The sequence below is a fragment of the Haliotis rubra genome, unplaced genomic scaffold (assembly GCF_003918875.1).
Source record: "Haliotis rubra isolate DU_JTF1 unplaced genomic scaffold, ASM391887v1 Scf105, whole genome shotgun sequence".
Classification (NCBI taxonomy): Eukaryota; Metazoa; Mollusca; class Gastropoda; order Lepetellida; family Haliotidae; genus Haliotis; species Haliotis rubra.
In genome coordinates this window covers 1,909,411-1,924,748 of record NW_025764948.1, presented here as the reverse complement: position 1 = coordinate 1,924,748, position 15,338 = coordinate 1,909,411, and the positions used below count along the sequence as shown (strand labels likewise).

The following is a 15,338-nucleotide window of genomic DNA, read 5'->3' as shown; positions in this document are numbered from 1 at the left end:
TAGATTATGGACACTTTGTGTCAGTGAAAATGATGCAGGAGAATTAAGTTTCTGTATAGTGGTCCATGGATTTGAGTAACTGCTTGCTATATGGCTCCATGTCATATCACACAATTACTGCCCTTCATTGGTTGCCTCAGACTTGCCCTAACTGCTATCCCTCAAGTTTGTCCTTTGTAGTCCAAGTGAATGGTTGTCCTTATGTTTTCTTTCCCCTCAGTGGCTATATTCAAATTGTTCTTTTTATGTGATCTCTACTTGTTGCATCTATCCATCTCCTACTTGTCCTCCATGCTTGTTCCAGTGCTTTCCTCATTGTTGTCCTCCATGTTTGTTCCATCTAGTCATCCTCAATGTTGTCATCCATGCTTGTTCCATCTAGCCGTCCTCAATGTTGTCCTCCATGTTTGTTCCATCTAGTCATCCTCAATGTTGTCCTCCATGTTTGTTCCATCTAGTCATCCTCAATGTTGTCATCCATGCTTGTTCCATCTAGCCGTCCTCAATGTTGTCCTCCATGTTTGTTCCATCTAGTCATCCTCAATGTTGTCCTCCATGTTTGTTCCATCTAGTCATCCTCAATGTTGTCCTCCATGCTTGTTCCATCTAGCCATCCTCAATGTTGTCTTCGATGCTTGTTCCATCTAGCCATGCTCAATGTTGTCCTCCATGCTTGTTCCATCTAGCCATGCTCAATGTTGTCTTCCATGCTTGTTCCATCTAGCCGTCCTCAATGTTGTTCTCCATGCTTGTTCCAGTGGTTGTCCTCAATGTTGTCCTCCATGCTTGTTCCAGGGGTTGTCCTCAATGTTGTCCTCCATGCTTGTTCCATCTGGCCGTCCTCAATGTTGTCCTCCATGCTTGTTCCATCTAGCCGTCCTCAATGTTGTCCTCCATGCTTGTTCCATTGCTTGTCCTCAATGCTAGTTTTGTCTTCTATCCTTGTTCCATAATTGTATATTCTTAACTATGATTGTCCTCCAAGATGTCCTCCATGTTGGTGTTGATTTATATTTGTCTTGGCTGTGGTGCAGCAAGTTTGGCCGCTATGAAGCCTCAGATGACCTCAGTAATGAAGGCTGCGGCTATAATGGTATGGAGCTCTCTATTCTGCTCTGGCCAAGGGCATCCGGAATTTTTTTGCTTCCAACCAACCTGAGTAGTGTCATTAGCACACATGCTAAAAATGGTTGCTTTATTCAACTGAAACCTATATGTAACATCCTTTCAGACTATGAAATGCCGCCCAGAGTGTTTCATTGTCAATTATTGGTGTAGAACTTGTGGTGGCAGGATTTCTACAGCAAATGGCTCTTTTCTATACTTGCTGATCTTCATGTCAAGTGCACTTTGAGATCATTAGATCCAGATGGTTTGCATCAACACTCACCATAAAAGCAGTTATTTTATTCAGTTGGTGTGTGGTTCCAATTTCAGAACTGCATGAATTCGTGCCTGGTTATTTTTGCTTCAGGGTTGTTGAGAACAGATGATCCATGAAAAATATTCGATTTTGTTCACCAGTGAACATGAACCTGGGCAAACATTTCTCCATGATGGTGGTCTTGAGGCTATGTTCAGGATCAAATCCTAGGAGAGACACCAAATGTGTTCCATGCAGTGACCGTGGCACATAACATTAAAAGTAGATGCTGTTTTTCAACACTGAAATACCAACAGCTCATGAGTTTAATTTCATTAAATCTGATATCTCAGCCGAGCTGTTTACCGGTGCCACTCAGCCTTCAACCTTGAATGTTTCTTAGTTTAACAACTATTTTTTATGTCTAAAGATTGGTGTTCCTTTTCCCACATTGTGTTATAATTATCCTCATTTGTACGAGAACAGTCTGAAGGCAGCTAATAGTGGTTGGCCTATATCTGGATCTCCGTAGCCCACTGACCAGCACTCTGAAAGGCCATGTTCTTGGCCAGTCAGGAAACCAGGGGCTTCCCTGCATGTCTGATGCAATTACTGTGATTGCAGGTCTAGCCCTGTACTTCCAGGGAAGCACATTCTCAGCATTAACAATGCTTTAACAAAATGTCAAAGCATTCTGGACAGTTTATTTGACAAACAGGTTCTTTTGTATCTTGTTTTTGAGACTGTCACAGAAACTCAGCAGGAATCGATAACCAGTGGTACGCAGCGGTAACCAGCGTTAAACTATAACATCCAGCTATCACTAGAGACTTGAATTTAATTTCGACTAAAGTTTACTATAGTTGACTCACATGTGATGTCTAAACAAGGTTTTATGACAGTCAAAAAGGATATCACAAGAATTACAAGATGTTTATTGTTAACATTAAAGATAGGAGTCAATCTGTATGTCATCAAGGAAACCTTGCCGGTAAATGTTCACAATATCTGTAGTTGGATGTCTTGGTCAGGCATTAATACCCTCTAAAATAACATTTAAAAAACACAACAGGACTCCTTTTGTCACCCCCGAAAGCATATAACATGTGTAATGTTCTACTCGAAAGAAGTCAAAGAACACTGGATTATTTAATATTACTACAGTTGATACTCATGCCATGACATTGCTGTGTTTAGCTGGAAGAATTGGGTGTTCTGTACCTATTTCTATTAGAAAATATTGAATTTTACTTAAAACTTAAATAGATTTATGTATAATAATAATTCATTCTCACATTTTTCTTAAATATTACTAGTTATGTTATTATTCTATTTAAGTAAATTAAACTATGTTTATTGGAACATGTGCTTTGTCAGTTTGGTCTGCCAGCAACCAGTTCTGTATGATACTGTCTGGCCAAGTTATCCACTTGACCTGATTTGATTCTATAGCGATCCTATTCTTATTTTCAGTGATATTTTTGACGCCATGTTTCCAGTCCACCGGCATGCAGGAGAGGTGATCATCCAGCAAGGTGAGTATAGTCAGCTGATGGCCAGTAGGAGTACATGCTGGGGGGCATGTGTCGGCCAGTCGCCTACACTGACACAGTTTGCTGTACAGAGGTGTGTCCTATAGGCAGTCTAGAGACCAATGGTCATTGGATCAAGTCGAGTTAGGGCTACAGATCCACTTGAAAAACTCTGAATTTTAAAAATGTCATACAAATACAGTTCTCAGCTGATGACAAAAATGTTGCTTCTCATTTTAGTAAGATACGATAGATACCTGTGCACAAATACATACAAGACGAAATACATAATCAAATTGATATTGGTGGTTGCTGGTTTTATCAGGGCTGCTGCCATCTTTAAACCAAGTGCAAGTAACAGAAATAAACCTGTTGCATTAGCGACCTACCAAAGAAAACTTTGCCACTGTGCAGAAAGACGCAGAAAAACCCACATAATACCCCACTACCGAAACAGTACAAACGGCAACTTTAAATGGCTAAAACTGCATAAAAGAATGAAGAGCCTGCAACTTCGATTTTGCGCATGCGCACATGGAAGAGGAAGTCTCGACCGCATGTTGACATTTTCCAGCTTGGATATAAGTTACATTCCCTTTTTAAGTATTTCTGATGTGTTATTTGGCATTTATCATCATGATACTTGTGTGCACACTTGTTTAGTTTACTTTCCATTCATATGAAATGATTGACAGCAATTATTTTCGACATATTTAATACTTTTTCTACGAGAGGTGATTCACGGTTGCTCCGAAATTGGAAAGAAGCTCGGATCGCAATGCGCATGCACAGTAGAGGTCAAAGTTCGCTGATTATATAAATGTTGCAGTTTCATAGTCTTTCATTGCCGTTTTCACTGTTTCAGTAGCGAGGTATTATGTTTATGTTGCTATTTCCGCGATTAATGTGGGCTTTTCTGCATTTTTCTGCACAGTGGCCAAGTTTTCTTTGGTAGCCCTGATTATAGGGGTAATAGATTTTGATCAGACACTTGGATTGGTCAAACTGAAGGCTGATGATTTTAGTCAGTCAGTGTCGGTTAATGCTTTAAGGAAACCGCTAATGTTAAATCAACTCTATGACCCCAGCCATTGGCTCATTGTAACATGGGCAAGTTAGACCTTCTCGCACAATGGTAAATATGACTATTGGTAAATAACTGAAACTATGGACACATTGTAAGGGAGCCGTGCTTGTATGGCAAATCTGTGGTGGAAAAGTCTGATTGTTTCCAGGTTTGCATGCACTGTACCCATGGATACTCATGACATCCTCAAAGTGATAAATGTCACTCACTCACTCTAATTCACTGGAAGTGAAAGAATCAAGTATAGCTTCAGGAGGAATCCCAGAAACTCTTGGTCATGTCTGACTGTGGTCAGGTACAAAGAATATGTATAAAATTGTCAGTTTTTGCAAGGAAATTCATGATACCATTTTAAGCTTCCTTCAGATTAGCACAATTATACATACACCCGATTCAGTGGAACATGTGAAAAAGAAAGCCTGCTTTGGAATAAAAAAACCCCGTCTACTTTGATATTTGATACAAAAGTAGTGTAGGCTTATCCTCTTTGTCTGATCTGTAGAGAAAGTTGACAGTTGAAAAGCAAACTTTTTAACATTTTTAACAAAAAAAGGACTTCCCTCTACCATTTTACAAAAATCTTTTCCTTGTTTTGCTGTAGGAAACTAAGCTAAGAATACTGAATCTCAAGAATAATATGAAGAAACAATTTGATGTATAATTTCTCCATGAAGGTTGCAGCATTAAGTTTGTACCACAGTTTCAAAAGATTTCCCATGATCCTCGAGATGTGGACTACTTTACATAACCCCATTGAGCTTTTATCCAAATGTTTGAAATGTGTGTCTTCTCTGTTCGCCAGGTGATGAAGGCGACAACTTCTATGTGCTTGATCAAGGAGAGGTTGATGTAAGTATGTCTGTCTGTTGTACTCATCATCCCCAAATGCAGGGGATCTACTGGGATTTGTGTCATTGTTGGCTGCACGATTGTCACTGAAGGCTCAAATGTTTCCAAATGTCAAAGATCTTAGGTTTCATGAAATTGTGTTTTTGAAATGTTTGGTAGCTACTTTTGTTCGGTGATTTGTGGTAATCGTTCGTGGTCTGAGACAAGAGGGAACATTGAGTATTAGTTGTTCCCAACTGTCAACAGTTTAAATGCAATTGCTAATTATATTACAACCTTATCCAATACTGAAGGTTGTCACAGTTAATTCTCACCTTACACTGTCTGTAGATTCTCGAAAACAATCAAATCATAGTTGTACTTCTGTCTACCATATCAGGCATTATGTCTCACTTAAATGCGAAATATGTCACCTCTCCTCAGCAGTAAATGGATTTCTTCTCAATCCTGCATTGTCATTGGTTAATGCTTGTCTTCGCCTGTGGAGTGTTTGTTTTTTATCAAGACTCTGTTAAAGAGACAAGTTAGTATTGAATAGGTACAGATGAGAAATATATTTTGTCAAGGACCTGTTTTCCAATGAGATAGTCACCAAGTTTTCAGGACTTCAGTTGAACTAGAGACTCATGGTACTTTGCCCTGAGCTAAGGACAGTTGTAAGGTGTAGGAGCTGTGACCAGATAGACTGTACTGGTGAGCTGACTGAAATAGAATTATCCACACTGACATACAAAGACATGTGTCTGGGCTGAGAAGCTGGTGGGATTAGACATCTGTGGTGGGCCTCAAACCTGGCTGTGTGGAGGCATCACAACACAGCAGCCGCATTTCTTCAAGAATCCTGGCCATTACTGGCATTATGTGTTTCAGAGAAAGAGTATTATTTTATCAAGCTTGCTAGTGCTAATGTGCACATCAGACTTGCCACAGGTGTCCCTGCTTCCCTCAAAACCAGGACAGTGGGGTAGCCTAGTGGTTTAAGGCGTTGGCTCGTCACACCGATGACCCGGGGTTCGATTCCCCACATGGGTACAGTGTATGAAGCCCATTTCTGGTGTCTCCCGCTTTGATGTTGCTGGAATATTGCTAAAAGTGATGTGAAACCATACTTACTCACTCACTCACTTTCCCCAAAACCAACAGGATTCTACGACAAACAACAAAACAAAACAGCCAAAGAAATTAAGTCATGCCATAGAGGAATAGTTTGGTCTTTGTAGTGCTCTGGGTCCCAATCCACAAAGCATTCGTAGTGCTATGGTAAACTATAGAGTTGCGACCATTTTGTGGATCAGAACCCAGAACTGTGTACTATATATATTATGGTATGGGATTTCAGTCAGTCAACTGTCCCACCTGATATGTGTTATAGTATGGGTGTTTGGGCACTTCTTCAGATATATATCATGGTATCATTGTATGGGAGTTTGCTCGTTAGAGAATTCCCCTAACAAATGTTGTGGTATGAAGGATCATCTAGTCAGCGCAGGAATCAGTTAATGGAAAAGGCCTTTGGAACAGAAGTGACCTAATTTTCTGTCACTGCATGTAAAGTCAATCAGCTCTGTTGGTGCTCACTCCTTGTCAGACCTTGACTTCACTCTTGTTGGGGACGTGGTCCCTTGGAGACGCGAAACACACATAGTAAACACGGTGTAACCACAAGCTTGAGACTCATGGTTGGATATGTTGCTGGTTACCTTTCGTTCACAAAACAAATCAAAAGAAATCACTTTTAGTATGATTAAAGTTTCAGTTCATGTAAATTTGATTTAATAATCTTACAGAATATGACCGCTATAACCCAGATAGCATTCGGACGTTGGGCCAATGTTGGCAATGTTGGCAAAACCATTTGCCAACGTTGGGCCAACAGCTGAATGCTATCTGGGAACCTCTTTCTCTCTCCTTTTGTCCCTCACTCCCTCCCTCCCTCCCTCCCCAAATGGACTGAAAGCAATGGCGGGCACTATTATCACTTCACGGGTCCATTAACATTAACGGAACTCACTTTCAGTCCTGCCGCTGTGATTGCTGCACAAATAGCATCCTCTGTAATTACCTACGGTTTTTTCCCTCCATCATTTTCAGCAATTTGTTGTTGAAGAGCTTTTCAAATGAAGTCTTAAATATGTTTGTCAGGACGTAAGTGAATTAGGTGCCATACTTCTCCCTAAACAATCACCTGTTTACTTGCCTTTCATAACATTTGCTTCCAAGATGGAGAAGTTCAAATCAGTAAATGAATTGATGAATCCCTGAAATGTTGACAGGGTGTTTGTCTTTAAAATTCGTTTTCCTTTAAAACTAACTTTGTAATGAGTTTTGAATGTGAAATTCACTTTGTTTAGCAGTTGAGGTTGAGATGAAATTGCAAAAGATTGATTTCAGCAAAACATATTAGTAGGGCTATGTTTGATATTTGATCATGGCTTACTTCCACATGTAAAATACAAAGTAGTGAAAAGTTGGAAAATTTTCAAATATGTCGCTGAAGAATTCTGCTGTAATTGTGGCAATGGTGTTAGTATTCTGTACTTCTCTTTCCATGTGGTGATTTAACTTTGCATAAATTATAACAGCATTGGTAAAGAAATAATTTGCATGTCATGTCTTGGTAAATACTGCTTCAAAAGAAAAACATAAGAACATCTTTAAACCAGTGTTTACTTTTAGACTTCCCCATAGAAACTTTTAGATGAGGCTCTACCTAAAACTAAAGTGAAGCAATGAAAAGCCCTGATAGCTCACACATCTCTGGTCGGACTCGCATCCTTCTCTATAGTGACATTGTTAAATAATGACCAGTCTGATAATGGCATTCCTGGACAAGAGAAACCCATTGGTGGGGGAATTATTACCACAGAGAAAAGATGGAATATAAGTGATTTTAGTTTTCTTTTTTTAATATGTGTCAGTCGCAGCTGTCATGTAATATATGCTGATTGTATTACTGATTCAAAATAACCCAAAGGAAAGGTATTATTTCCTTCTTGCCCGTAGGATATTACAGACAGAGTTATGTGACATGGAGCCATGCATCACTCCCTCACGAGTAAGTGTTGATGGATGGACTTAGTGAAGTCCACATGCTTTACAATATGCAGGGTAGGAAGAAATGGCTTGAAGCCCAACTGATATATGACGACATGATGCCCAAATTATTATCAATGGATGGATATCTTCTTTTTGTCTCCGTATTTGAGTGTCACACAAAAGGTTTGTGGTGTCTAATATGTTCCCAATTTTCACTCTGAACCGATTCTTTAAGATGAACTATTGATTTGCCTTTGCATGTGTTTGTGCTGGTGAATACACTTGGTTATACCTCGTATCACAAGGTGATAGTGATTCATAAACACATGCTGACCTGGTGTCATCACTCTTCAATGGTGATTCAGAGACATGATGTGGAAAACAAAATTTGGGATTCAAGATGTTTGTTGTGTTAAATGAAATCTTTTAAACTTGTGGTGAATGTTTTGGGGACTTCTTTTCTGGAGGCTAAAGAAGAATGTGGGTGAAGGCAACACATTGGTATATTTATATCTTAAATAAAACATTTTCACAATTTGCTTCGATAGAATTTCTTATTTATCAATAACTCACTATCTGTCATGCTGTGAAACCTTGGCTTCCACTGCTTTCTCCATCATGGACATGACCCTAAAGTTACAGCCGTGTCAGTAGATGTGACATTGTGATATTTTTCACATAAAGGCCTGTGGCAATCAAAGGCATGGAAGTGTTTCTACCCTGCATGGCGGAATGGGTTGCCAATAGCCATATACTTCTTATATTGGCTGCAACAAGCCATCATACGAAAGAAACAAAAGCTGTGATTGGCTCTTAAATGAGATTACTAGTTTGCAGTAGCTGAACAGTGATAGAAATCATGGCAATGAATTCATGGCCACTTTATTTAACTGCCCTTAGGGAAGATTACTGTAATAAAATAGTGATAAGTTTGAAGAGGTAATATCCAGGGATATTTGCCACAGTTATTCCCAGCAAATACCTTAAATGGAAGCTTAGAGCTTTACCTCTGCTGGGGCTTCATGCGTTTTTGAGGGACAACATTTTGAGGAGCTTATCATTGCATTGGGACTCAGTTAGTTCCTTCTTCCTGCTGTTTTAGGCGAGAATACGACTTGCGAATTTGGTAAGAAATCCCACAGATTCTATTTCAGTGGGAAAGGTTTCTTTTTTCTCTTCAGTCATGTAGTTTTTTTCAGTTGACATTGGAGTTGTTAAGCTGTGACCTTACAAGAAGCTGTGTTGACTGTAGCTGTTGATTTAGATGCCAGCAGGTGATTGACACTTGGATAGTCTCTTCAAGTAGGAGAAGATGAACGTTGTATCAGTGGAGCAACCGTGAATCAGAAAAGTGTGTGTAAGATGAACGTTGTATTCTAGGAGCAAACTTGAATCAGAAAAGTGTGTTTAAGAAATAGCTGGCAAGTCGAGCCATTTCAGTTTAAGGAATTGGAAGATGCCACCACCATCTGCAATTTATAATAGTAACAGAACCTCTTGCTAGTTGATTATTGTTGAGATGGTTAAAATGTAAACCAAACTGGATAACAATGTAGTCTCTTCTGGCTGCAGATAAATACTCATAACATCCCCTCACCAGTTTCATGATGGTTTTAATTCTGTTCAGTAAAACTGAATTTGATTCATGATTTATCATTTGCTTGCTTTTCTTTGTCAGTGTTGATGTAATTTTTAAACCACTTAACTATGCAGGGGTGGAAATAACCCATTGCCCGACGCCCCAGTCCAGTGTTTTTTTCTGTCGGGCAAGCAAATTTATATATTACACTGTACCGGTGTCCAGTTGACTTTCCAATGTTAATTATGTTGTTTATTTTAAAAATCAACAAGAAAATCGGCCAGTTTAGTGGAAAAATTATCAGGGCAAGTGATTTTACATGTGCCACTGTACCGGAGTACACTGGCAATTTTAAAGTTATTTCCACCCCTGCTATGAGTAGATTATTGATGATGTCTGTTTAACTAGGTGAGCTCCATGATTTATCGGTACATGGTCCAATGGTCTAATTCCTTTGCAGCTGACTTGTTGCATCACATGTACAAAGAATGTGTATATGGAGTATAATTATATGGTGCTAGAAATATGTTGAAGAACACCTGAATCTTCCCAATTACCACATGTAATCCATCATGGCCCATGAAGCTGTCATTAGATCTTTGGCTAGTACAGTCTCTTGGTGTAAATCGTCAGGGTATGATACTAACGTTGACTCACTGCACTGACAATCTTCTCCATGGAGTCACACTGTTCTAAACTTTCCTTGAACTGTTTTCACCTTTACAGCACGATGATTAATAACTAGTTCAGTGTCAAACTGACTGCATTACATTTGACATTTGAATAAATCCTAACACTGACAATAGACTCAGAATAAATGTAATTTGCATCTACCCTTTTTATGAAAGAACAGGAACAGTTGAATCCTTCATTTTGAGTTTGCTTTGAACATTTCAATATGCCTCGGTGAGTACCATTGGGCAGCTAGACGTGCTAGCTAATGGTTCTTGCTTACAAAGATGGATGTCCTTCCTTTGGAGCGGATGCATCAGTGTAACTCTGAAAACCTGAATTAGCCTCCTTTCAGAAGGCTACATATGAGAGGCTGTCACTCAGCCTAGGCTTGAGTTAGGGAAAGCCGATGTTAAGGTTGGCCATTGCTGCCAGCCAGCTTGCTGCCAGATTGGCTATAATGAGACATATAGGAGAAGTGTAAGCAGCTTGATGGAAGCCGTGGCTGCAGGGGGGCCATTGTATAGATTGTCATCATAACATGGACACACCTGTTGAAGACCACTCTACAACAAGTAGAATCCTGAAACAGTAGATGGGAACGATGGTAAGGAAGGAAGCGCTGGATTTCAAGGACACTTGAGAAAGTTGTAATTTAGTCGTTGACAGATCATCCTTCAGAAAACTTTTAAGGGTATCCAGGATGAATTTAAAACAGTGTTCTTGTTAAGACACTCTTCCAGATGTTTAAGGCAGCTGTTATAAAGTTTCGAGTGCCGTAAGTGAACTTGGCAATCTAGATCTGTAGACTCCTACTAAGTTGTCTACTATTCAGTTGAGTGTCTCCTGACATTATTCATCTCAGCGCTTCGGATATGACCTGGTTCCTCCTTCATAACCAAATTACCCATAGGATGTTGTGAGGCTTATAGCGAGTTGTGTAGAAGTAAGAGGTCAGTGGTCAAAACAAGACAGGTAGAAATAAGTAGTCAAAAGTCAGATTAAGTTGTATAGAAGTAAGTGGTCAAAAAAGAGTCAAGCCAGTTAGTAATATATTGTCAAAGGTCACAACAAGTTCCGTAGAAATATGTGCTCAGAGATCATGGCAAGTCAGAAATTTGGGGGCATTCCATGTCTCCTGGCAGAATGGAGAGAAAGGGTGTTTAGTGTTTGTATGTACTGAATAGAATATTCAGGATGGCGGTTTAGTGTCAGTGTTGGCTTGGAGCCCATTCTTGGTTGAAACAAAATCTAATACAACATTTATCAACAATTTTATGTTTCAAACATTCTTTCCATTAACCTTTGGAGTGAGTGAGTTTAGTTTTACGCTGCACTCAGCGATATTCCAGCTATATGGCAGTGATCTGTAAATAATGGAGTCTGGACCAGACAATCCAGTGATCAATTGCATGAGCATCGATCTGCACAATTGGGAACCGATGACATGTGTCAACCAAGCCAGCGAGCCTGAGCGACCGATCCCGTTAGTCGCCTCTTACGACAAGCATGGGTTACTGAAGATTCATTCTAACCCGGACCTTCACGGGTCCCATTTACATTTGGAAAGGAAACAGGCTTAAAATATCTCTTGCAGACATGCATCTTCTTGAAAAATAGATTCCTGAAAGCATTATGATGTGTGATCTCTGTCGCCTGGTAGTTAACTCTCTGTGCTGCAGATATGAAGGTTTCCGGTTCACTACACAGACATTTATTGAAGACATTTGTTGTTATGTTTTACATCAATCCTCTCATTGTCATCAATGAGATTGTGTTCAAATGTAACATAAATCTCCCGGAAGGGGCATGCACATGTTACACATCATAGGAGCTTGCATTTATGAATTCCCTTGGTTATTGTAACGTTCCTGTGTATGAGATTTAAGCTGATTGGAAAATGAGGAGAACATCACAGGATGTTTCTAATACAGCATGAACATCCTGCAGTTTGCTCATGTTCTTGAGATTCCATGAGTTTTGGAGATTCAGTTACAAAATGTAGAGAATATATTTATTGATGTTTTTTCCTGATCAGCCTATTTCCTTAGGAACCTGAATCAATGTTCATGCATCAAAGGGTTTGAGGAATATTATGTCATTAAGCCAGACTAATTCATCTATTCCCCATCAAAAAGGACATTTGGAGCAGTGAGTTTATCTCATCAATGAGTAAATGGGCTGTCTTCACTTTCTTTGACCCTTATAGATAAAGATGTCAAACTCTGTCCATATTTACTTCCTTCATCAACATCTTCTCAGCATCTACTCAGACATGAGATGCGTATCTTTCCCCATAATTGCTTCATTTTCATCAAGATTTAGTTTTAATTACCCTTGGGAACTACAGATCTGCTATAAAAGGGTGAAATATATGTCATTGGATGGCACTTATACCATCGAGCGGCAGGGACGGAGTGACTGTGGTGTGTCCCTGTTGGGGTTTTATTGCAGGGCTCTGATTGGGCAGTGAGATGTTTATAAGTGGTGAAGTCTGTAGTTAGACCACCTTGACATCAAACTAGCTGAAACCTTTTTGGGAAACCAGAAATGTTCTGACATATACTGCAACCCCGTCAGCTGACTGGATATTCTAAAAATTGAAGTATCCCAAAATGTCCTTTAAGTTGATTCGAGGAGATAAATCAGGGCTGGCTGATGTTTGAGCTTGTAATCGTTTCCTCTTGTTTAATCAGCTACTTAGGGTCTGTCTATGCCAGCACCATAGTAAAATATACAAAGAACTTCCTCTGTGTGTCAGAGTTCAGGACTACACATAAAACTGTTTGAGACAACTTCATTAAGGTATACACAGTTGGCATTTGGTATTTAGATTATTAAAATTTCAGAATTTAACAGTTGTAATGGAAATAAGGGTTGGGCACATTACCAGAGCAGAACTCAAAATTAAGTGCAACATATTCTTCAAAGACGAAGAGCCTCGTCTTGATGATTTACTCTGATATCTTCTAACCCTTTTGTGTGCAATTCAGGACAGGTGCCCCTATGAAACCTAGTTGAAACATGACACATGGTATTAGTTGAATCTCTGTTTGATAATGTTCACTTCTGACCCTTTGTTTATGGTATTTTAGGCAACAATTTTACCAGGAAGGATTCAGCATCTTCAGTTGAAGAATTGACTGAATTTTTAGGAATCTGAAATAGTTTGTGTTTGCTGCTGTTTTACACTATGTTTTATGTTTCAGATCTATGTCAACAGCGAGCATGTAACAACAATAGGTGAGGGTGGTAGTTTCGGGGAGCTGGCCCTCATCTATGGAACACCCAGAGCAGCTACAGTCAAGGTGAGTCACTGGCTGGCTGGCTGGATGGTGTGGTCAGTTCCGTTTACCTTGACTGGATTTCAAGCACAGGGTCATGGTAATTCTAGAGTGTTGTCCTGACCTGTGATGTAACCTACTGACACATATCTTACATCAATCACCAGTTTAGTCACCTCATACCTAATCTGGGTAATTTGTAGGGAACCCATGTCAATGGTATCAATAAAATGACTGACACAGTCGCTACCCTCAGGGTGCCAACATTACAGGTTGGTACATCTCGGTTGAACTACCTCATCCTACAAATTGATGAAGTAAGGGTATCAATTTTGTCTTTAGAGACTTATACTTCGTATGAGGGATGATTTCGAATTCAGGACGTTAGTTTTGAGTTCTCTTATGCCCTGAAGTCTGATGTAATTCATACTGATCAGCTACATGGATTTGTTAGCACATTGATAGCAGAAAGAGGGTAATCATTTTCAGGTAATCTTTTGATCTTTTGTGGAATAAAACATTGAAACAAACAGGTTGATGAAATGTGTGATGTTATCAATATGAGTTCAAATTATTATTGAAACTCTGTTTACAGGAATCTGATACATATTCTTTCCGATCTTATTTCCATCATTTACCAGAACTATATGTTTCTCGTACTACTTTCAGTATTAGAGTGTACCATGTATTTGTGATAACCTTTTCATCCAATACACAAAACATACTGTGCTCAGCCTAAAGCGGCCTTCACAAGGAAAACTAAAGTTTTACAACACATGTTGTTAACACTTTGAAAGTTGTCAAACTTGCTTTTTCACATGTCAAACAAATGTTGTCAATCAAACTCAAGTTTGACAACACCGAAAGTTTGATGGAAAAGTTGCTGAGAATAGAGACCGATCCTATTCCTCGACAACTGTTTTACAACTCTGAAATTGGTGTTGGTGGCAAGTTGTTGGAATCTTCACACTCCCAAAATCGAGTTTGACAACATGTGTAGTCATAATTTAGTTTGCCATGTGAAGGCCGCTTAACAGTACAGTAGCAGTTGCCTAGACTGCAACATACTAATGAGCACTACACTCTCTACAAAATTCTTCTTGAAGTCATGGAATAATATATCTCAACACCTAATATTGGTCAGACTTTTCAACAATATGAGGAATGTTATTTTTAAGCCATGCTACTATGAAAGAATCCTAAATACATTTCCCTGTAACTGTGATATCAATGCTTTACTTTGAAGTGATATACATGATGCTGTAGAAATAACCAGATACCCAACAAGCATAATAGAAATAGGTTCATTCTCTTTTTTGAAGAGAAACCTTGTTAGAGGCTGTCATTATAATTTGTGCCAGCACCATGATGCAGACAGAAAATAGCTTATCTGTGAAGTAACCTGGTCGAGTTGAGCCCAAAATACACAGAATGCATGATGGTTAGGTTTCCTGTCTTTGTGGCAGCCTGAGATTCCCTGACAGTGGGAAGCCATGTCTTGGTCTTCTGGCGTCATTGTCCATCCAGAAGGATTCCAATAATGTCTTCAGCTATCATCAGAGCAGAGTCGAGAGGTTGACAACAAATTGCTGGCTTATTGAAGACATAGGGTAGCATAAGCTGGAGGCAGTTCAGAACATCGCACAGTCTGTCATCCAAACTGGGCTAGCTAAATACTTCACTTTCTTCTTTACCTCTTGTAGGCTTGGATTATTTTAATAATCGTTTTTTAGGGTTTTATCAAGGTCATGGCCATTGCTGATTTTTGCGTTTTGTTAGGTTTAGTCTATCAGTAGATTGATGAAGATCAACAATCAGTAATTGCTGGAAAGTTGTAACCAGTGGACTAATAAATAACAACTAATGAAAGTATCAGGATCTAAGGTATCACACCTTTCTGGTAAGGTTGCAGACTAGTGTGTCTCTTGTACTGCTC

At 39.3% G+C, this 15,338-nt stretch overlaps 1 protein-coding gene across 8 annotated transcripts in view; it reads left to right on the top strand.

The window, feature by feature from the left end:
* Window positions 1-15,338, top strand: part of LOC124276136 (cAMP-dependent protein kinase regulatory subunit) — a 163,672-nt gene that overhangs the window by 136,329 nt on the left and 12,005 nt on the right. For all 8 annotated transcript variants that reach the window (XR_006898432.1, XR_006898429.1, XR_006898427.1 and 5 more), the window contains exons 4-6: window positions 2,837-2,898; window positions 4,785-4,831; window positions 13,328-13,426. Coding sequence is in view for 2 of the 8 variants with exons in the window: in XM_046711827.1 (XP_046567783.1) it covers window positions 2,837-2,898; window positions 4,785-4,831; window positions 13,328-13,426 (208 nt within the window). In the remaining 6 variants the exon portion in view is untranslated. The remainder of the gene's footprint in view (window positions 1-2,836; window positions 2,899-4,784; window positions 4,832-13,327; window positions 13,427-15,338) is intronic.